The sequence below is a fragment of the Vulpes lagopus genome, chromosome 15 (genome assembly GCF_018345385.1).
Source record: "Vulpes lagopus strain Blue_001 chromosome 15, ASM1834538v1, whole genome shotgun sequence".
NCBI lineage: Eukaryota > Metazoa > Chordata > Mammalia > Carnivora > Canidae > Vulpes > Vulpes lagopus.
The window spans coordinates 1,856,067-1,879,970 of NC_054838.1; the positions used below are offsets into that span (position 1 = coordinate 1,856,067).

General features: G+C 41.1%; 1 protein-coding gene across 1 annotated transcript; it reads left to right on the forward strand.

Moving 5' to 3' along the window:
- Positions 1-798: 798 nt before the first annotated feature.
- On the forward strand, positions 799-23,266 carry CCDC34 (coiled-coil domain containing 34). The gene is given in 7 exon segments (XM_041730749.1): positions 799-1,071; positions 1,074-1,131; positions 5,806-5,941; positions 12,433-12,540; positions 20,422-20,580; positions 21,143-21,284; positions 22,758-23,266. Coding segments are annotated over 7 exon segments (1,032 nt in total). The 5' UTR covers positions 799-860; the 3' UTR covers positions 22,976-23,266.
- Positions 23,267-23,904: the final 638 nt, after the last annotated feature.

The window sequence follows — 23,904 nt, forward strand, 5'->3', positions numbered from 1 at the left end:
GTGCACACCGTGCGGGAGGTGGGCAGGTGCGGGAGGTGGGCCCTGGGCACACGGTGCGGGAGGTGGGCAGGTGCGGGAGGTGGGCCCTGGGCACACCGTGCGGGAGGCGGGCAGGTGCGGAGGCGGGCAGGTGCGGGAGGTGGGCAGGTGCGGAGGCGGGCAGGTGCAGGAGGTGGGCCCTGGGCACACGGTGCGGGAGGCGGGCAGGTGCGGGAGGTGAGCCCTGTGCACACGGTGCGGGAGGCGGGCAGGTGCGGGAGGTGGGCCCTGTGCACACGGTGCGGGAGGCGGGCAGGTGCGGGAGGTGGGCCCTGTGCACACCGTGCGGGAGGCGGGCAGGTGCGGGAGGTGGGCCCTGTGCACACGGTGCGGGAGGCGGGCAGGTGCGGAGGCGGGCAGGTGCGGGAGGCGGGCAGGTGCGGGAGGTGGGCCCTGTGCACACGGTGCGGGAGGCGGGCAGGTGCGGAGGCGGGCAGGTGCGGGGGGCGGGCAGGTGCGGGAGGTGGGCCCTGTGCACACGGTGCGGGAGGCGGGCAGGTGCGGAGGCGGGCAGGTGCGGGGGGCGGGCAGGGTCCCAAGGCGCACACGGTACGGGAGGGGGGTGGGCGGGGCGGCCGCTCCCCCAGCTGCAGGGCCCCTTGGCCGCAGAGCCCGGGTGCCCGGCGGAGCGCGGGGAAAGTCGGGCGGCGCGGGCGAGCGAGGCGCAGGCCTCCGCCCGCCTCCGCCCGCCGCCGCCCCACAAAGCCCCGCGGCCCGCACGCGTCGCCATGGCAGCGCGCCCCGCCCCCTGACGCCGGCCGGCGCGCGGAGCCTGCTGGGAGCCCGCCCGCCGCCCCGCCGGCCTGGAGGTGGCGGCCCCGATGTGGGCGCCAGGGCGCTGGGGGGCTGGTTCGCCGCCTCCGTCCTCCGGCGCCGCGGCCGTGCTGGGGGCGGGCGGCGGGGGGCAGGGCCCGGCGAGCCGCAGCGACTCCACGCTGTCGCTCCTGTCGCCCCTCGGCCACCAGAGCTGCCCGCTGGACTCGGACGACGGCGACGCGGAGGATGGGGCCGGCGCCGAGTCGGAGGCGGAGGCGGGGAGGCGGAGGTGGAGGTGGCCGCCCTGCGAGGCCTGCGGTTCTGCGGGAGCGCCAGGTAACCGCCCGGCTGCGGGCCTCCGCGTGCGCCCACCCTCCCATCCCGCCCCGGGCACCTGCGGGCACCTGCGGGCACCTGTGGGCCTGCGCGTGCCCCCCTCCCCCGGGCACCTGCGGGCCTCCACGTGCACCCCGCCCCGGTCACCTCGGGCACCTCTGTGCACCCTGCCCCCAGGTACCTGCGGGTGCCTGCTCCTTACCCCCCCCCCCCCCCCCCCGGGCTGCCCCCAACACGTGGCTGGTTCTAGCAGGGCTGGGCCTAGTAGTGAGGCCTGCTGATCCTGCCCCCTCTCCTCCCTGCGCTCCATGCCCGGGCCTGGGTACAGAGAAGTGAGAACGCAGGGCTGCCCCTGCAGGACTGGCTTTCGGAGCCAGGCTTGGTAAGGTAGGTCCCTAGTGCCCGAGACTCCCTCGTCACCTCCGGAAGGCATCCACGCAGGGGCGGGTTTGGTGCAAGGCACAGGACAGGAGACCCCAGAAGTCTGGAGCGCAGAGCCCGTGCTGCGTGTGGAAGCAGCAACGTAGCGCCTCGGGTGCCAAGCGTTCATACCCAGAGCGAGTGGCCAGAGCCGTGTGAAGCGACTCAGCGACAGCAGGGAGCCTCTTAACAGCGAAAAGTAAAAGTAGGTCCCTTGATGGGAATGGAGGTCGGTGGGGGTAACCACACAAGCCACACAGCCGCCGGACTTGTAGCAACAGCAACAGGCCTCTGATCGGCCTGGTAGGAGAGCTTGATGATGGGGCTGCAGGAGTCCATTTTCATGTGGGTCTTCACAGGCATTCTTCAGGATCAAGTTGGTCCCAAAGATTTTTAGAATTATTTTAAGGCTTTGGAACATACCTCCTGAGCGTGCCCAACAGGACTGAGCAGCCTGGACCCTGCTGAGCTATCAGTCGCTGGCACGATGGCTGTCAAAACCACAGCTCAGCCGTGGAGACCTTGCATGAGCTTCCAGGAGCCAAAGCCCTAACCAGGCGGAGCTCAGGAGAAGAGCCAAACAGATTTCTGGTCTCACTGTCCCCCAGTAAGCTCGTGGCATCCCAGGGCTCAGGCTGCTTTCCTCACCACTGCCTTATCCCCCGGGGGTCATCCGCCGTGAATCCAAGGGAACAGGTAGGATGCAGCCCGGAAAGCGTGAAGGAGTGACCGGCCTTCTGTGCGGCGAGTGAAGATGCCTGGGTCCTTCCTGCTCCTGGAGAACAGATACATGCAGCCGTTGTCACCAAGTGCTTCACAAAACCTACCATTTCCTTGCAGGGAAGATCCACGTTCACAGAATTTCCTCAGTGGCCCTCCCTTCTTCTCACCTTTAGTTGGCGCCCTGGATGGTTGGGGCGTGATGAGAGGAGGAGGCCGGCGGCCTTGGCTGCAGTCCTAGTCCCAGTCCCCAGCGGTGAGCATGTTCTCTGGGGACCGGGAATACATGCAGAGCCATGTGGGACTTTACGCCTTCTGTGCGCTCTTCATCTGCCATAAAGACAGACGCAGGCAGGCATCAGGGGCTCATGGTGATGTGAGCTCCGGGTGTTTGAGGTGCACATAGAGCCATGGACCTTCAGGTGTGTCGGAAAGGACGGAGACGAAGCTCACCTGTTGACTTCAGAGGGGATGACAAGTATTTCCCTAGAGTCTTTTATAATATGCCTTGGGCCTTCTGTTTATTCAGCTCTCTCCTGGTTTTTATATCACTGTATCCATTAGGAAGACTGTGCCTTAATAAATATCTTAGTCATAAAAAGCTGCTTATCAAGCCTCGCTTGATTATGGCTAGAGCTGTAGTGTATATGCTATACGTGTGGTTGTGTATATGCTGTCATTTGTTAAAAATGTTAAGGAGTCTAATATTTAAAATGTCATTTTTTAGGGACGCCTGGGTGGCTCAGCCGGTTAAGCATCTGCCTTCGGCTCAGGTCATGATCTCAGGGTCCTGGGATTGAGCCCCGAATCAAGCCTCCTTCTCCTTTTTCTTCTGCCAACCGGCCCCCCTGCTTGTACTCTCTTTAACTCTGTCAAATAAATATATGAAATCTTTTTAAAAAAATTTTTTAATGTTATTTTCTAAAGATTTTGTTTATTTATTAGAGAGGGAGAGAGGAGGGGCAGAGAGGGAGGGAGAAACAACTCCCAGCTGAGCAGGGAGCCTGGGCTTGATCCCAGGACCTCGAGATCATGACCTGAGCAGGAGGCAGACGCTTAACCAACTGAGCTGCTCAGGTGCCCCCTAAAAGGTCATTTGAAAACAAACAAACAAACAAAAAAAACCAAACATAAAACACGTTCTTTCAACAAATATTTCTTAGGAGGTTAATATATTCTAGGCCCTAAACTAGGCTCTTGAAATAAAAAAATGAGTTAAAACGTGCTTTCTGTTTGTACAGATTCAAAGCCTATGGCAGAGATGAACAAATGATGGAAAGACTGAGGCACTTAGTCCAGATTTTTTGCAGAGTTTTACTGTGAGGCAATAAAGATTAATGCCTGAGTTGAATCTGGAAGGGAGAATAGCAATTAGCCATCGTCCTCCTCCTCCTACTAAACGTGTGTCAGATGCTTACTAAGTGCCCAGAACCCCTCTGCGTACTTTAGCGTAGATTGTCTTGTGCAGTACTGCCTGTGAGGTAGCCTCCGCTGCTACACCATTATTACAGGTGAGAGCAGAGGCTCGAATAGGTTTAGAAATGGACTTAGCCAGGAGGAAGCACGTAGGGATTTACCCTGAATATTTTACTCCCAAACCTAAGCTCTCGCGCGGATACATGAGGAGGTTGAAGCATTTCAGTTTTAGACAAAGCATCAGAGGGCATGGCCCTTCATCAGTCTGCTTAAGTTCAACAAAACTGAAATAGTCCAGATTAGCCAGTGGCATAGGAAGAGGCCGGGAAGATAGGCAGCAGCTAATTCGTGGGTGTCAGGATGTGGGGTTTGAGCTTCATCTCGTGGGCAGAGGAGCCACAGAAGAACTTTGAGATAAGGAGTGACATGATAGAAGGATGCATTTGAAAGGTGGATGTGGCAACAGTTGTGGAAAATGGCTTGAAACAGGAAGAAAGGCCAGTTACGTCCAGACAGTGGTTGTAAGGTTGGAGAGGAGGAGAATGGCTTGAGAAAAGGGAAAGAAGTAGAAGAGACCCGACTAGTAGTCATGTGGCTGTGGGTGGTAGGGGGAGTCCCAGGGCTGGGTTTCTGGCACGGCTAGCTGGGTGGGTATCGGTACTCTTCACTGATGTAGGGTTATAAGAGGAGGAGTAAAATTTTTCTTGGTGGACAAGGTAGTGGGTAGGGGGTAGAAGATGATTAGGCTCAGTTGTCACTGGTTGATACTTAAGTGGAGCTGTCTATCAAGCAGTTGGAAATAAGTTTAGAGCTCAGGGAGAAAGAGCTGCCCTGGAATGACTGATCATCAGCACCTGGTGATAGTTGTTGAGACAGGGGGAGCAGATAAAGTCTGGGGAAGGGAAGGTACCTGCGAGAAACAACACCTCGACAGTGTCCCCTTCCACCGGGATAGAAGTTGCGGAAGGACATGGATGGGTGGAGAAAGAGCAGCAAGAGAAAGTGACTAAGCTGAGGCTACGAGGTAGGAAAAGTTATGCCGAGCAGTGGGAAAGGCTGTTGGTGGCCTGAAGCAGGAATGTTAAAGAGGCAGAGGAGCGGAGTCTATAAACACGTAGTCTTCAGAGCTACCTTGGGTCCTGAACAACCTTTCTTTTCTTGGGTCCTAGTGGTTCTGCTTTTGCTCAGTTTTATGAGGCTTGTGTGTCTGGCTGAGGCCCAGTATCTCCCCGCACCTGCCCTTCTCCTGAGCTTGAGTGAGTGGTTATCCACGTGCCCAGAAGCGACAACCGGCAGGTGCATAGTAGAGATGAGGGAACAGAAACGGAGAGCCGTGGACCCCTGTGTCTGAAGAATTGGCGAAAGGCAGTCAACTAAAACGTTAAAATACAAGAGCCATAAATTTTTTGTGACTTTATTTCAAGACCATTTAAAACTTACAGAAAAGTTGAGAATTTCTGGGGCACCTGGCTGGCTCAGTCCGTAGAGCATGGTGCTCTTGATCTCGGGGTTGTAAGTTTGAGCCCCACGCTGGGTGTAGAGATTACTTAAAAATAAAATCTTAAAAAAAAAATGGAATTTTTGTTCACCCTTCACCCAGAATCCTTAATTGTTAACATATTTGCTTTATCATTCTCTCTCTCTCTCTCTCTCTCTCTCTCTCTCTCTATATATATATATATATATATATATATATATATATTCTTTTTTTTCCCCCTGAACTATTTATTTGAGAAAAAGGGAAAAGTCTGCTCCAGGATATGATTAGGATCATGCATTGTAATTAGTTGTCCAGACAAGAAATTTTTAAGAATAAAAAATTATTGTCACTGAGGCAAATGGACTGGGTGTGAGTTATCCCAATGAGTTTTTAAGTAATGTGATTTTAGAAGATGAAGGAATTCCAAGGCAGTTTGATAGATAAACCAATTCAAATATTGGACTTCCTGTTTATGATTTTCCAAGTGTATGTTTGTGTATAATTCATACATATGCATTTATAAAAATCACAGTATTGTAAATCTGTTATTAAATTCTGCTTTTGCTGCCTGGTTAAGTGATTTTGTGAAGCCAAAGAGTTTTGAGTACAAATGCTTTGTGTCCCCTGTTTTGGAATAGTGTGGTTGAATCAGAAGATAACCAAGAAGAACAGAAACAGGTGCACCTACCAGAGAGCCGCCTGACACCATGGGAAGTGTGGTTTGTTGGCAAAGAAAAAGAAGAACGTGACCGTCTGCAACAGAAGGCACTGGAGGTAAAACTAGGCAGTATCCTTTTTTTGCTTAATTTATGAGTTCACATATTAGAGCTGCTGTCAGAATTAAAATGTTAATGTTATTATCCCTCAAAACAAAATTTTTCCATTTGTTTGTATTAGTTTGTTAGATCCATTTTAATAACTCCTCTAGTAGAAATAACATATGTTCACTGTAAGCACATTTGGGAAATACAACTAAGCATAATTAAGAACATTAGAATCTCTGATTTCACCACCTAAAGATAAAAATGGTTACTATTATTGCATATAGCCTTCCTTCCAGATTTTCTTCTGTGTATATTAAAAAACATCTATAAATGTTATACGAAGACACATAAAATGGAGCTTCACCATATGTACATTTAACTAAAGTAAATGCAACTATATTTACTTGGTAAAATTCCTAAGAAAGAGAAACCAAAGTTGAAATAGAGACTGGAATCTACCCCCATATTACTCAGAGGCTGGGCCCTCGAGCGGGTGAGTGTGGGGGGATGGGAATCTGCTGGGCTTTCAGGGTTTTTCAGTTCTCTGTGCCGCTGTGTCTCACTGATGGACATCTCTGTGATTGTCTCTGAACTCTCACTCTCTAAACTCAAAAAGTAGTGTGAGATCCATTTTCACATGAATCCTTCATTTTTTTAAACTCTTATATTTGCTGTTGGGAACCTAGCAACTGAGTAGATTGGGATGATTTGGCGTCCCCTAGTATCCAGACTCACTCTCTGAATTCTTCCTATCTGATCGCAGTAACCAAGTAGATTTGAATGGTGAGGAGTAGGTCTTATTTCTAATGAAACAAGGATCAAACTTTTTGGTAACTTTTTCCTGCCTGTAACACTGTTAATATATTTCTATATCATTAAATATTTTTATAACATTATTTCTGAGTGGCTGGCTAAGATTATTAAAATATATTTTAAATGTATTAGATAGAGGGTGCCTGAGTAGCGTGGTCGGTTAAGTGTCCGACTCTTGATTTCAGCTCAGGTCCTGATCTCAGGGTTGCGGGATGGAGCCTCACATCACACTCCTCACTGGGAGTGGAGCAAGCTTGAGACTCTCTTTCCCTCTCCCTCTTTCTCTGCCCCCCCCCCCCCCCCGCAGTCTCTCTCCCTCTCAAATAAATAAATAAAACCTTTTAAAAATGTATTAGATGTATATTAGAATATAGTTAATTGGTTCCCTATTTTCATATATTTAAGTTAAATCTGTTAGTAATTATGTTGCCATAAAAATCCTTAGAACTAAAAGCCTTGCCATTCATGATCTTCCTTGAAATAACTTTTTCATATCAGTTTTGAAACTAGTTATTTCTGAGATGGATTTTGAACCAGATAGGCAGTCACATATTTAGGAGTCTTGGCATGATTCAAATGATTGTAGAAGTCAGTGCATTTTGTTTCCCTTATTGCATGATATTTGCATTATAAAAAATATGTTCCTGGAAAAGTGCACAGAACTTCTTTCCTTTGGAAGGGCACAGGGCTTGAGAAAGACCTTAAGATTTGATGCCAGGCAGGCTTGTGTAAGCTTTTTTGCTTCAATTTCCTTTCTGTATAATAAGAATAAAAATAATACTTATGTCACAGGATTTTTGTGAGGTTTAAATGAGATGAAATATGGTGACTGGTGGTATTTTATTAGTGTTGTTACTGATATCATTGTTATTAATAGCCTTCTTGAAGGTTTTTTATTTTTCAGAATTAGTGTGCATTATTGAGACCCCAGACTCCTATCTCAGCCTCAAGTTTCAACATTACCAATTCCATTATTTAGTGTAGTAGCTTTCAAAATATTTTGTTCATGGTGAAAAATCTGCTTTGTTTCATGTCACACACAAATCCATACATGTACGTATCTGAAATGATGTCTTAATTTTGTGCAAAACCTGGTATGCTATTCTTTCTTTCATGTTTTGTTTTTTGTTTTGTTTTTATTTTTTTTATTATATTTTTATAAAGATTTTATTTATTCATGAGAGACACAGAGAGAGCGCGAGAGGCAGAGACACAGGCAGAGGGAGAAGCAGGCTCCATGCAGGGAGCCTGACGTGGGACTCGATCCCCGGTCTCCAGGATCATGCCCTGGGCCAAACGCAGGCACTAAACCGCTGAGCCACCCAGGGATCCCCTGTTTTGTTTTTAAAGGCCAATCTTAACCCACTAAATTGGTTTTATTTTTATTTTTAAAGATTTTATTTATTTATTCATGAGAGACACAGAGAAAGAGAGAGGGAGAGAGGTGGAGACACAGGCAGAGGGAGAAGCAGGCTTCCTGCAGGGAGCACCATGTGGGACTCGATCCCGGGACTGCAGGATCACACCCTGGGCGGAAGGCAGGCGCTTAACTGCTGAGCCCCCCAGGTGTCCCAACTAAATTGGCTTTAGACTTACAGTTTGGAAAACACTGATACGGTGAGCCATGGATAAAGTGGAGTTCAGTTTATTGTAGTTAGCTTTCTCTCTAACCTCACTAGAATTCATTTGTTATATTAAGGAAAGGAGGACCACTTTAAGTCATTTTTAGAGTCGGCATACAATAAAAAGTTAATTAAATTACAAAAAATTCATAAGGGAGTCTGGGCTTTGGAGTCACACAGAAGAAGGCTGAAATTATCCTTGTCATTCTGTGACCTTGAGAAAGTTACCCAACTTCTCTGAGCCCCCAGGCTCTTTATCTATAAACCAGATGTTAGGCAATCGTGAAGTGGCTAAAAGCAGAAATGCTTGAGCTTCCTGGATTCAAAACTTGGATCTTGGGCATATGCTTAACCTAGCTGTGCCTCAATTTCTTTATCAATGAGAGGGAGAAGGATAATATTCACCTCCTAGTGTTGTCATGAGGGCGAAGTGAACATAAGGATATTGCCTAGTGTATAGGAAACATTCAATGAAAGTTCATTGTTGTCACACGTGTAAGCAGATGGTAATAATAACTACTGAAGGTATGTTTGGAGAACAGATTAGAATAATGAATGTAAAGTTCCTATCACAATGATTAAGCATGTAGCAGAGTATAATTAGTTGAAAGATTAAAATCTCTTCATGCATTTTGCAGTTTGAAATTTCTTATGGCTATCTCATTACTTAACTCTAAAGCAATTAAAGATATTTTAGAATAAATCTTAGTGTATCAGTCACACCAGGGATATCATAACATATAGGCCAGCTACTTACTTTGTAAGTTTATTTTGTGCTGTTGTGGTAGGCACATTTTTTCATGCCTTTTCCTTGTTTTATTTTCTAAGTGATGCTTTTCTTATTTTTCTGCCCTAATTTACTGCATTCTTTAATTTGTTTACAGATCATATCATTAAAAGCCTAGATTATTAACCACAGAAACAGTTCATCTCAGATTCCTATTGAGGGCCAGAAAGTAACTTTGCCAATGTTTCATTTCATGGCAAAGCTGGGACTGGGTCCTGGTTCTTTCAACTTTTAATGTAATAAGTGCGTGTGGGTTTCTTATTCCCCCCCATAATATCAAGATCTATTGTAGAAATAAATGGGTCAGACTTTGTATTCAATTTCAAACTTACCCCGGTGGTCTTATTTTCTTCCTTAAAAACTTAAAGGGAAGTTTAAAGGATAATTGACTCATTAAAAAGATCATCTCTTCTCATAAATTCTATTTCAGCAGCAGACATGTAGACACAAAATAACCTGCTTACGAAATTTTTTACATTTGTAACTGATGTTGAAAAATATAGTAAATGTTGAACATTAGTATCATGAAAAACTAGCATATTGGTTTTCTAGATCATTTACATTCTATATTTAAATTTTTATTATCAAAAAATTCTTTAGCAGATTCCTGTAAATTCTCTATAACCTTTGGTTTAATTCTAATTTTTAACATTTGCTTTAACATTTTGATAAAGTCTGTTCCAAATTATAAAAAATGGTGTAGTTTGTGAATAACCCAGGTGCTTTTGTCTACCCGCCCCCTCCCCCCCCATGTGCCTATGACCATTTTACTCATCAGCCTTCAACAAAGAAATAGGTCAGGATTTAGAGTTGGTGAAACTCAAAACTACCACTTTTCCTGATTGTTACCCTTAGTGGTAAAAAGGTCTTTGAAAGTCAGCAAAAGCTATTGAAATAAAAATGTATTGTTTAGGATCCTCTTTGGATTTTGGTTTTCCACAACCAAATGTTCACTGTGTGGGAAAATAGCTATAATCATGTTGAAACTCAGTGGTCTCCCAGAAGACATGGTAGGAGCCCCGGGGGGAGAGGACCCTGTTGTGTCCAGAGGAGGTGTGCCCTGGTGGTAAACAGGTGGGGGCATTCTGGTGGGATTCTGAGACGGGGCAGCCTTGTGTGTGTTTGGGAGCGAGGTTGTGTCTCAGAAAGGGATGTGTGTTCTGGGGTAGCAAGTTCCCTGAACAGGCATCATGAGAGTAGAGCACAGTTTGGGTCTGCTTTGCATTTTCCAGGTACTTTTCACCTTTCATCTTTAATTTTTTTTCTAAATATTTTATTTATTTATTCGAGAGAGAGAGAGAGATAAGAGAGAGAGAGAGAGGCAGAGACACAGGCAGAGGGAGAAGCAGGCTCCATGCAGGGAGCCCAACGTGGGACTTGATCCCGGGTCTCCAGGATCATGCCCCGGGCCAATGGCGGTGCTAAACCGCCGAGCCACCCGGGCTGCCCTCATCTTTAATTCTTATATCAACTAAAGGTTGGGACACAACGTCTGCTTTTTCTCCCCCTGATTTTTGAATTTAGTTATGTGAAGAATCTTAAAAGGGTACATAGATACAATCAGTCATTGTAAGTTGTATGTTTAAACAATTACTTTCCTTGAAAATAAGACTGCTTTTGAAAACTTTGGGTCTGTAGTTGTCGGATCTGTCCTCAGGCCTTCTGCCCCTCGCAGCTCCTCCACCGCGCGAGCCTCCCGGTCCGCTCCTTCCGATGCAGTCTGCAGCCTTTACGCGTTCAGAATCCTGCCCTTGGCCCTGTGTCCCAGCCTCATGGTCCTCAGTTTCCTCTGCCTGTCTCGGAGGACCTTTTCCCATCTGGTTGGTCCTGCACTCTTGTCTTCTAGCCGTCACCCCGCCGCCCCACCTAGTCCCAGCATCTCCTCGTTGTGTGTGTCTAATGGTACGCATTTCTGACTGCCCTGGTCCACACTGCTTCTCCTCTCATCTTCTCTTCCCTCCCCTCCCTTTCCCTTTCCTGAGGTGGTATGCACAGCCCCTCCCAGTGTGGTGCCTCCAGAGTCACAGTAGATCGGTGACACCTGGAATGGCATCTGTATCTATGCTTGCCATCTTTACAGCAGGAGCTGCATCGAAACAGCGTGGAGTGAATGAGCAAGGCACGGCCTCTGCAGAGGTCATGAGGAATCCCTTTAAAACCCAGACGGATGTTTTACTCTGTGTGTGTGTGGGGGGGCGGTGAGGAGTATACAGCGTTTAAAAGTTGGAAGACTCTCTGAATCAGTGAGGGCAGCTATTTTCTGTGCAGCAGGATTTTAGGATGAGAGGTCGCGGAGGACAGGTGTCCCACGACCAGTTGTTCTAAAGTCTAAAAGATATGTTCTTGGTGTCAGGTTTTATCTTCATTTCATTTAACAAACTGGAATTGTCTGAGAGTTGAAAAATTGGCCTTCCCACTAGCTCCCATGCTCAGGTAGGGAGGTCTTTGGGAAAGGGAGGGATGGGGAGGAGTGAGGTCCACCGAAAGATAAATAAAAGTATCCGATTATTGGTATCTAAGGAGGGAGAAGAAAAATAACCAGTAATTATGGCAGTGGAGTCCTAGGAGTCTAGTTTGAACAGCATTCTCAACTAATGCAGTAATTTAACTGATGAGTGACAGAGTGGTGGCATTCAGCTCGAAGTTTTATTTGGCTATACCTTCTACATTCTTTCTCCTGAGGAAATGCCCAAACGTGTAGATTCGAGTGACAGCAAGGCAGTTAAATAATCTGGGATATGAATGTGGTTTTGTTTTACACTCCAGCAGCTATAAAATCAGTGAAGGAAAATCTGGATTCTTTTTTTTTTTTTCCTTAAGAAAATGGAATCGCTTCTTTACATTTCTTTGGTTAAATCTGAATCAAAATTTTAATTTAGGGATTATTTAATTCCGATCCTTTATCTGCATTAAGATCTAGAAGCTTTTTATAACTAAAAAAGTTGCAGTTCTCTTGAGCTTCTGCCAATAGCGTACAATGATGCCAAAATTTATGTGTGGGAAAGTTGATTTCAATGAGGGTAATTTAGCTGAAGTTTAGTCTAAGAAACTAGTGTTTTGCCGCCAAGCAATTATTTGCATTTCTAAAAAATGACTTATAGTTTTTACCAATGCTTTCTTTTCATCATAGGCTACTTACTTACGTTATTGTTACTAATGGTGTATTTTCTATAAAGGAAATTATATTCTTGTTTAATTTGGTTAATGTCAGCCTTGTTTTTGATATGTGATTTGAGTACTTCTATTAAATGCTGCCTTTGTTTGAATAAAAATCCGTAGGAATTAAATCAACAGCTAGAAAAAAGAAAAGAAATGGAAGAACGTGAAAAAAGAAAGGCAATTGCTGAAGAAAAGCACAAGGAATGGGTTCAGAAAAAGAACAAACAGGTAAGGACCCACATACTGACAGCTCTTTTGCAAAGTCTTTTTTTCATTACCTCCTCATAACCTAGGTTTTTGAAGAATCTGTCAGATTCTTTGGCCTGGTATTTTTGCCCCTTACCTTCGTGGACATTTATGAGATCTCTGTCTTTGTTCTCTGCTTCTCTCCCTTTCCCGTCATGTGGTTTCCTTATATCTTGCAGCAGGTAGTCATGAGTCTGTATCTCGAGGCCTGACTTCCTGGAGTCTTAGAGTTCTGCATCTTAGGTTGGCAGGCACCTCCGAGCCTGCAAATCTATAACACTTATCCATTTTTATCTATTCTCCTTTGATTTCTGCCATAGTATGACTCATATCAATTAGCCAGGCATCATCAGAGTTATTCTATTGTTTGTGACCTCCCTTCACCCCTCATTTCCTTTATAGTCACCACTCTGCTGTTTCCAGTCTCTTCCTGTCTGGTCTCGTTACATCTTTCAACTTATTTACTGTTTATTTCCCCATGCTTGATGTAAGCTCCATAAGACCAGAGATGTTTGTCCCTGTTATTCAGTTCTCCAGCAGCTAGATCAGTGCCTGACGCATAACAGATGCCCGAAAATACGTGTTGAGTGAACGAAGCCATCCTCTGTGGCTTCGCCAGACTGATCTTGCTGAAAAAGTTGAATATCATTCCCCAATTCAAAATATATTTTTTATGATTCCCTAAATCCCCCTGAATAACGTTTTAACAATTCTAGCGTGCTGGTTAAAGATCCACCACTCTCTGCTCTCTGAGCCATATCTTCTTCCGTCCGTGGTTCCCTTCATTGCTTCGTACCAGAATTCTTTTGAAAGCGAACATAGGATAATCATGGCTTATCTTATTATTAGTTATACTGGAAATTTGGGGGAGGAACAATATTATTTTCGTGTTAAAGCAGGCATAGATATTTAGTGGAGATAGAATATAAATTTTATATTATTTTTAAGAACACGGTAGATTTCAGAGAAATCTCAAGCAATAGACTGTGCTCCCCACCCCCCAGGGATATGTATTCATGAGAAATCCTGAGAACACTTCTGTTTCTCACTTCCTTATCTTTTTATATTATACTTCATCAGCATGGAATCTCTTCATATCCCCCACCCTACCTTTCCCTTTATTATCCTACTCAAAGTATATCCTACATGAATCATTCACTGATCACATGCTGGAAATAGAAAATCTTTCCTTCTCTGAATCCTTGTTCAATTTATATCACTTTGTATTTTGTATATATTTTGTTGCTATTTTGGGTTATGCATATGTCCTTGCTTCCTTGTAATTTTAAGACTTAAGGGTAGGAATTATTTATTTTTATTTTTTAAAGATTTTTATTTATTCCTGAGAGACAGAGAGAGTCAGAGACATAGGCGGAAGAAGATGCTGGCTCCCTGCAGGGAGCCCGATGCAGGACTTGATCCCAGGACTCCAGGGGTATGACCTGAGCCAAAGTCAGATGCTCAACCTCTGAGCCACCCAGGCATCCCAGGAATTATTTTTTATATTACTTTTTATCTATTATAGGATCTAGCATCATGCTTTGTAATACAGTAAGCATTTGTTATTGGAATGAATGAATAAATCTATTCTCTTTCAGTTTTTTTTTTTTTTTTTAAGATTTTACTTATTTATTCATGAGAGACACAGAGAAAGAGAGAGAGAGAGAGAGAGAGGCAGAGACATAGGCAGAGGGAGAAGCAGGCTCCTTGCAGGAAGCCTGACGTGGGACTTGATCCCCCGGTCTCCAGGATCACGCCCTGGGCTGAAGGCACGCTAAACCGCTGAGCCACCTGGGATGCCCCATCTTTCATTTTTAATACATTCTTTTACTGGATCACAAATTAGAAATTTTGAAAATGCCTATTTTTTGTCTGTTTTCTATTATGATTTTCACATATTTAGAATGGTATTGTTTTTATTATTTGATTCAATTTTATATGGATTTTAAATTTTTAATTCTAATTGTCCTTAACTATTGTTGAATGTAATGCTCAGGGGGATTAGTAAGAGTACTAGTCAATAATTTCAGTAGGTTGAAGATGGCGTAGCTTTTGTCATTCAGCTGTTGTAAGAAGGAAATTGGCTGGATGTCTGTGTCTTATACCATAAATGCTCTTTATTTAAGAAGTAAATCATTATTATTTTTAAGTTTGCTTCATTCCATAATACAACAAGAAAGTTCTTTGTGAATCAGTGCCCAAATCAGATTAAGTCAGTGTGACTATTTGCAAAGTCTGTGTGATATTTTGTGCAGTCTGTAGCCATAAAACCAAACAGTTTTACATGTACAGAGTAGTATCCTCTCTCCTCTAAAAGCTTCTCTTATCTTCTGGCTCCATTAAGCTCATTTTACCATGCCAGTCAAATATAGTTGTTGTTTGTCTAAGAATGTAAGATACTGCTGAGAGATGATATAGTCTCTATTTTAATTAGTGTCAGTAGATCTAATCCAGTTATTTGAGAAATAATTTTTTTTTTCTTTTGGAGGGAAATGGCTTGTCCTGACATAAATCACCAGTTATTGAAAGCAAAATTCCATAAGTATGAGAATGGTTCAAAAATAAGCTCTGAGAAATTAAATTTATTTATTCTGTAGAACTCTTGTGCAAGTTAAGGAATAATTGATTACTCTGTCTTTTTTTTTTTTTTTTCTTTTAGGCCTATCAGATTTCCTATGCAGTCTTAGATTTACCTCTCTTTGTAAAGACTGCTCTCCTGGTTCTTCTCTTCCCGTCTGGCATCTCTGTTTACATTTCTTGGTGTGTGGTCCTCCACTGCCTCAAGCTTCATTCACATTTTAGTTATATCTGTGGCATAATTTTCTTGAAGTCATTTTTGCTGTGTTCTATCAAAAAATCAGACAAAAAGAATTTATGTTATCTATTAGCAAAGTTAGTTTCTTCTAATACAACACTAAATTATTAAATCCTTTTCAAATAAATGGCTTATCTGGTACTCTTACATTTGTGTGGCCATACTAATTCCTTTTTTTTAGATTTTTCTTTTTTACAATGTGTTATCACACGTGTTGTAAAGGGCTTTATTTACCTTCATTGTTTTAAAAAAATATTTAGAAATAAAATTACTTTTAATTCTCAAAAGATGGAACTGACTTTTTAATGCAAAAAATTAATTCAGATCAATAAAGCATATGATAACACTATTATCCAGGCATCATTCATGCATTCAGCACTTTCCAGATATTACTGAAGGAACCAAAGTAGAAGTTAGAAACTTTAAGCAGCCAGTCATTTTGTTTGTTTCCTTTAGTTGCAAGACACAAAGGTTCTCTGGGGGCCCCATCTTAAAAAAGGGAAGATTTATTGTTGTGCTCTGTGGTATAGCGCTGGAGTGCCAGAAAAATCTGAAGTCACTTAGCAGTGGGCTGCTCTCTCCTCGTGCATCCCTCTGAGTGCCTGCTCTGTTCTCCTTTTGGTAACTAAAGGCATTCCATGCTCTCTTTTCTAGTTTAGATTCTACAGAAAGTCCTTTTGATTGATGTTTAAAAGAAACTTCGTTGAGCTGTAATTTACATACAATAAAATAAACCCATCTTAATTTGGATGAGGTTTGACAAACTTACGTACCTGTATAATAAACAGCACCACACTCAAGATAATAGAATATTCCCGTCTCTCCGAAAAGTTCCCTTGTGCCCCTTTGCATATAACCACCTGCTCCGCAGCTCCAACTAGCCCCAGCTACAAGGAAACCATTAGTCTGTTTTCTGTCCTTGTAGATTAGATTAGCCTTTTCCAGAATTTCATATAAATGGAATCGTAGAATATATATCTTCTTCTGCATTGGGCCTCTTTTGTTTTTAAAATGTCCTACTATTAAGATTGTACCTTTTTATTGTTGAGTGGTACTCTATTCTGTGCAGTACCACAAATTATATAACCATTTACCAATTGATGGAAAAATGGGTTGTTTCCAGTTTTGGGTTATTATGAATAAAATTTTCTGACCACTTATGTATAAGCCTTTGTGTGGATATTTGTTTTCATACCTTGGGTAAATACTTAGGGCCTAAATTGCCAAGTTGTATGGTGAGTATATTCAAAAGAAATTGCCAAACTGTTTTTTAACGTGCTTGTGTCATTTTATATTTTCGGGACTGTGGTAGGAAAGTTGCAGTTGCACCACATCCTTGCCCAACTTGGTGTTGTCTGTCTTTTTCATTTAAGTCATTCTAGTAAACATGTGGTAGTATGTCATTGTTGTTCTAATTGTCGTTTCCCTGAGATCTAAGGATAATTTAGCATCTTTCATAAGCTTAACTGTATTAGTCTACCAGGGCTGCCATAACAAAATACCACAGTCTGGGTGACTTAAACAACAGAAATTTATTTTCTTCCAGTTCTGGAGGCCGGAAGTCTAAAATGCAGGTTATCAGTGAAGGTTTCTCCTGAGGCCCCTCTCCTTGACTTGCAAGATAGATGCCTTCTCTCCATACCCTCACATGCCCTTTTCTCAACATGAATATCCCTGATGTCTCTTCTTCTTATAAGGACACCAATCCCATGGAATTAGGGCTCTGCCCTTCTGACTTAATCGCCTTCATTAACTCTTTAAAGGTCTTGTCTCCAAATATAGTCACTTTGAAGGTTAAAACCTCAACATAAATATTTGGGGGGACACAATTCAGTCTATAACACTGTCAACCATGTCTACAATCACTTTTCCTGCTCTTGTTTTATGGTTAAGTTTTTCCCATTTTGTGGAAAGATTGTATGTCTTTTTATAAGTTGTATGATTATATATTCTTTTCCAGTCACATGTATGTATTGCAAGTATTTCTTCCCATTTAATTTTCCTTAATGGTATTTTTTTAAGAGAAGTCTTAAATTTTGATAAAGTTCCATATTTAAAAACATTTTATATAGCTTGTGGGTTTTGTGTCCTAGTTAAGAAACATTTGCCTTCACCAAGCATGTATAAATATTCTCCATTGTTTTCTTTGGGGATTTGTGTAACTTTAGTTTTTACCTGTACGTGTAATTGAGTTCATTTTAATGTGTGGTATGAGTTAAGGGTCAAGGTTCATTCTTTTGTGTATGGAGGTCCAGTTGTTCTAACACTATTTGTTGAAAAGATAATCTTTTCCCCGTTTAATTACCTTGGCACTTTTGTTTAAAATCAATTGACCATATAAGCATGGGTCTATTTCTGACTCTATTCTCTCCCTTTGATCTAATCCTGAGCCAGTACCACAGGAGCCTGTTACTATAGCTTTATAATTATTGAATTTATAATTATTCTAATCAGTGTAAATCTTCTACCTTTTTTCTTCTTTTTCAAAATTGTTTTTAGTTACTCTGTATCTTTCCGTATACGATTTAGAATCAGCTTATGAGTTTCTCTGATCATGTTTGCTTTAATAGTGTCTGACACTATTGTGATTTCATTAAAAATATAGATCATTTGGGAGAAAATTGCCATCTTGATAATACCAAATTCTAAATCTATAAACATCATTTTTCTTTCTATTTGTTGAGGTCATCATTAATTTCTCTCAGTAATGTTTTTTAGTTTTCAAGGTACAATGTTATTATACATCTTTTGCTAAATGAATCTGTAAGAATTTCATGTTTTTGATGATGAGAACAGTTATCTTGCCTTATTCCTCATCGTAAGTTATGACTTCATGCCTGGTTTTGATATCAGAGTAATACTAGGCTCTTAAAATGAGTCTGGGTGTGCTCCCTTTTTCTTTATTTTCTGAAATTCTTTGTGTAGTAATTGGTATTATTTCTTCCTTAAATGTGCAATGGAATCTGGCAGTGAAGGTATTAGAGGCTGGGGTTTCCTGTGTGGGAAAGTTTTAAATTCTGAATTATTTTTACGTACTCTATTTTCTTTTTGAATCAGTTTTGGAAAATGATATATTTTAAGGAATTTTGACATTTCATTTAAATCAAATTGACGTAAAATTATTTTTAACATTCATTTCAATATCTGCATGTGATCTGTTACTTACCATCTGTATGACTTTAGGCAAATGACTTCTTTGTGCCTCATTTCCTCATTTGTAAGTCGAGAATATAACAGTGCCTACCTCATACTGTGGTTGCAAGAATTGACACAGTACATATGTATAAAGTATATGGAAAAGTAACAGGAAGAGTCGGCACTCAATAAATGTTAGCGGTTACAATTGAAGACAGTGTAGGGATGACTGCTTGTTGGTGAGGTTGTGGAGGAGTCTCGTGAGTCAGAGTGAATGACATATGCTGTGACATCCTTTTTAATCTTGTAGCTTTTCTGACAGTATGAAGTAGTTGAAATCCAGTATTGTTTCAATGGAAAGTAGATTTTCAGCAAGGAAGGATTCCTTTTTGTAGCTATTGACTGCCCAGCAAGACAGAAGTACACATAATATCTTGGGGAATGACTCAGGCTTGATTTTCTTTTTTCTTTTTTTTTTTTTTTTTCTTAAGATTTATATATTTATTTGAGGAGCCCACATGAGCTCCATGACCCTGAGGGCCCATGACCCTGAGATCATGATCTGACCTGAAACCAAGAGTTGGTAGTTCAGCCAGCTGAGCCACCCAGGCACTCTGGGCTTTGAATTTTAAGACCTGTCTTTCTTGTACAGCCCCTGACGTATATTCTATGTAACTGATGTTTGTTACTTGGGTGTTAATTGAATTGCTCATATTATTCTATAAGATGCTTTCAAAGGAAGAATTTTTTTCTTTGCTCATGTATCTTTTGCTTGTGAAGGGAATGAATCTGGCATTTGTGTTGCATACAGTTATGCCTTACAGATTATTTTCTAAACCTTTGATAAAGAGAGTAGGCCATGTCATTGGTTTAGAATGTAGGTGGGTTGGTAAGTTATCTTCAGAATGAAAAGGGGAAAAAAAAAACAAAACATTGAGTTATAGTCAACTTTTTTTTTCTGTAAAGGGCCAGATAAATAGTTGTCTTTCCAGGCCATACAGTCTCTGTTGTATCTACTCAGTTTTGCTATTGTAGTGCAAAAACAGCCATAGACAACAAATGTATAATAAATGGGTGTGGCCATGTTTCAGTAAAACTTTATTTACAAATGCAGGTCTGTGGACCATAAGTTTGCCAAGCTCTGGCCTGGGTAAGATGTATAAGAATTATGTAGCTAGAGATTTGACTGTATGTGCCCTTATAACAGTGTTTAATGGTCCAAAATGTTATTTTTTTGTCCTCTGTAGCTTACAGATAGTGAAGATTTTATCTAAGCATTTGTATTGGCAAACTGTCAGGAAATGTACATATATGGCAGCTATTTTAGAGTAAAGGTAAACATTACTAAAAAACACCAGATTCAGAACACTCTAATAGGTTGTAATTTCTGTTCACTAATCAGCAAATCTTTATTGAGCAACTACTGTTTACGTAGCATTGTCACAGGCTCTGAGTATACTTTGGTGAGCAGGGTCTTTGTTACTATCATCATGAAACTTCTAGCTGAGCTACTAGACTAAAATTGACCAGGGGATTACAGGTATGTTATATATTTTCATAAGCCCACATTGTGTCAACCACTGTGTTAACCACCTATTTTAAGAAATAACTGAAACTTAGAAAATTTTTTTTTTTTTTAAACCTTTAATTTTTATTTATTTATGATAGTCACAGAGAGAGAGAGAGAGGGGGGCAGAGACATAGGCAGAGGGAGAAGCAGGCTCCATGCACCAGGAGCCTGATGTGGGATTCGATCCCGGGTCTCCAGGATCGCGCCCTGGGCCAAAGGCAAGCGCCAAACCACTGCGCCACCCAGGGATCCCTGAAACTTAGAAAATTACTGCATATAGCACTCCTTGCTTGTATGAGCATTATTACAGACTCCAATTAAAATTTATTCATTTTTATTTAAGCAAAGAAAAGAAAGAGAACAAAAAATTAATAAAGAAATGGAGGAAAAAGCAGCAAAAGAATTGGAGAAAGAACATTTACAAGAAAAGGCAAAAGAAAAATATCAAGAATGGCTAAAGAAGAAAAATGCTCAAGAATGTGAGAAAAAGAGGAAAGAAAAGGTATTTTTACTAAAGTGACCAATTGGAGTGTATGGCTCTGGTGTTCATATGTGCCAACTATATTGTATAGAAAGTTTCCAATAGAAAATTTGCACCACCTTAGCACAAAAATAAATATGTGAAGCTATTCCTACTTATTTATACTATGTGTAAGTTTCAGAAATGAATATGCATTTGTGGTTTTCTTAGGTTGAGAAATATTAACAAGCCTGTTGATGTATTTTCAGTCAGGTTCAAACTTTTTTTCATCGTTTATGCTTTTAAATATTTTTTGATGCACTTTTACAAAAGTCTTATTTATTGTAAATTACGGTTCTATTTTAAAATAGCGAATTGCTTTTTTCCTCTTTGGTCTGATGTCTTACTGTTTTGAAATAATCATTTTTAGATCATATCCCTGATCATGTTAAATTTTACTATCAAATTATAGAAATAAGATTTAATATTTATGATCAGTAAGCCATTGGGGTGGGAAGCTCTTGGGGAAAAGAGTCAGTAGAATATGAATAGAATTTTTAGCTACAGAACATCACTAGAAATTCTTTGGTCTTGTCATTTTAAGGAAAAAGAAAAACAACGGCAAGCTGAATTACAGGAAAAAAAGGAAATAGCAGAGAAAAAGTTTAAGGAATGGTTGGAAAATGCAAAAAATAAACCTCGTCCAGCTGCAAAGAGCTATGGTTATGCCAATGGAAAACTTACAGGTTGGTTGTTATGTTATGTGGCTTACATAAATATGGCTTGCAGGAGCAAATATTATACATTATGTTTCCTTTTGACAGAAATAGAAATGTGTAAAAATCATTTTTCTTTCAAATTACTATTTTCTGGAAGATTATAACATACTATGTTCCTATAGAAATACTGCAAACTTTTTTGTTATTCTCTTATAAATCTGATATATTTTAAAGGCAGTGGTTGCAAAACTGTAAAGTAATGATTTCTAACCTTAAGAAACACATAAAACTTTCTTACATTTTTGGTTTTTGAAGCTTTAATGAGGATCTATTTAAGAGGTCATTTTTCCTCCCCTTCTTCTAACTGTCTCTGAGCCAGAGCTTCCAATCAGTGTCTTTGGCACATTCCTTTTGCAGGATGGAATACTAGGCAGCACATGAACCCCACACAGAACTGGTTGGCCTTTAGGCTCGCTCTGATTATAAATGGCACTGCGTGTTTTTCTTTGTACTTCATGTTGGAAGCTCATACCTTGCTGACAGCTGCCTTCACTTGTTTAAGTGATTTATTATTAAAAATACTCCCATTCTGTTCTGTTCACACAATAGAACATATTCCAGACTTTGTTTTGACCGTCTTGGTGAAGTGTGTGTTGACATATCTATGCAGTCAAAGTGGGTTGCCAGTGTCTGAACGACACATTCCTGCTGTCAGGGTTTAGGCCGCTCCTACGTGTCACAAAAGCCATCCATTACAGCTACTAGGCACTAGACATGGTCTGCTTGTTTCTGTCTCTTTTTCTGTTTGAAAAAAGGAGTAAGTAGTGATTTTAACCAACCAATTGGATAGCAAAGTTAGAACTTCAGGTGGGAATATATATATCGGTTAGAAGTTGTTTGCTACAGTAATGGATTATTTTATTAGCTTTTTTCCATTTTAGTATTTTGTTCAAGTAAACATTTGTCTGCAAGTGCTTTACTGCTCTTAATAATCAAAATTACAGTGGTACTTTGAAATCTGATTGAGTGATAGTAATATAATATTTCAGTGATTCTGAATAAGAGTTTTGATTCACTTTAGCTATATATACATCATAGCTTTTTTTCCCTCTAAAGTTCAGTGTCTGATGAGGGAAAACTAGTATACAATCTGGCTTCCCAGACTGAGTTAAGAAAATGAAGATTTTGATCAGTTTAAGCGTTCTAAAAGTAATTTCTTAGTAAAATTTTTCTATTTTTTATTTATGTAGATTTTACAGCACTCTTTGGACTTTCTTAGTTATCATTTATGTTTTAATTTTTACTGCAATACTTGCTGTCTTTGAAAAATGTTACTTGTTTGAACCTATTTTAGAGTTCAAATTTTAAATGTATTAAATTGGCTTGTCAGTGATGTTTTTGCTGTTTTGATACTGTAACATTTTTCTAGGAATTTAAAAATAGTTTATTTGATCTCAAGGAGTTATTTCTGGTTTGTTTTGTTCTTTTCAATAATTTTAGATTTTTACAGTGGAAATTCTTATCCAGAACCAGCCTTTTATAATCCAATTCCATGGAAACCCATTCATATGCCTCCTTCCAAAGAAGCTAAGGACCTATCGGGAAAGAAGACTAAAAGGCCTGTGATAAGTCAGCCACACAGGTCATCGTCGTCTCTGGTGGCTCAGAAAGCCAGAAGCAATCTTTGCCTTGGAACTCTATGCAGAATACAGAGATAGTGGGTGTAGGACATTACATGCTTTTACCTGGAGCTATTTAATTTTAAAAGTAGAATCATTTTTGACTCCTCAGTCAACAGCTCCACATTTGATGTGATTATTGACACTCACATTTTGCATTTGTGTATGTTGTCCTTAGAGTTAATTGAAGAAGGTGTTTTATACATTTTCATTTTTATAAGTGCTTCAATGTTGATCTTGGCATTTTGTTTCACAGGATAAGCGACTGAGTATCTAACTGTTGTGTTTATATTTCGCTTGTATTAAAACTACACTGTAATACCAATAAAACCAACAGTTTGTGTTGTGTTCTTTTCGTATTCTGTGTTTATGTTCATGAACATAGTAAGATTAAGCTTAAATTGTTCAAACAAGCATTTCCAAACTGTATCACCAAGATAACTCTTAGAAGTATTTAAATGGGTTAGATTCCTAGAGTAATCAATAACAGTCTTTGTTGATAACTTTTGGTGTATTTTTTTCCTCTGTAAATATTTTTAAATGACTAGAGGCATGTTTTATAACAAGGAAATAAGGGTTGAGTTTTTGAAAGGGAAATTTTAAAACATTGTTATATGCTCTGGATCTTAGATACCAATCTTGAGACACTACTAATATTTTGCTGCACTTTGTACAAACACATACATTAATTATAATTAGGTGTTAAATTTTTGAAATTAAGATTATCAGTACATTATTTTTAAAAATTTTTTAAGAGTTATTTATTTATTTTTATTTATGATAGAGAGAGAGAGAGAGAGAGGCAGAGACACAGGAGGAAGGAGAAGCAGGCTCCATGCCAGGAGCCCGACGCGGGACTAGATCCCGGGACTCCAGGATTGTGCCCTGGGTCAAAGGCAGGCGCCAAACTGCTGAGCCACCCAGGGATCCCCTAGTACATTATTTTTTAATGTTAAAGATTAAGTGAG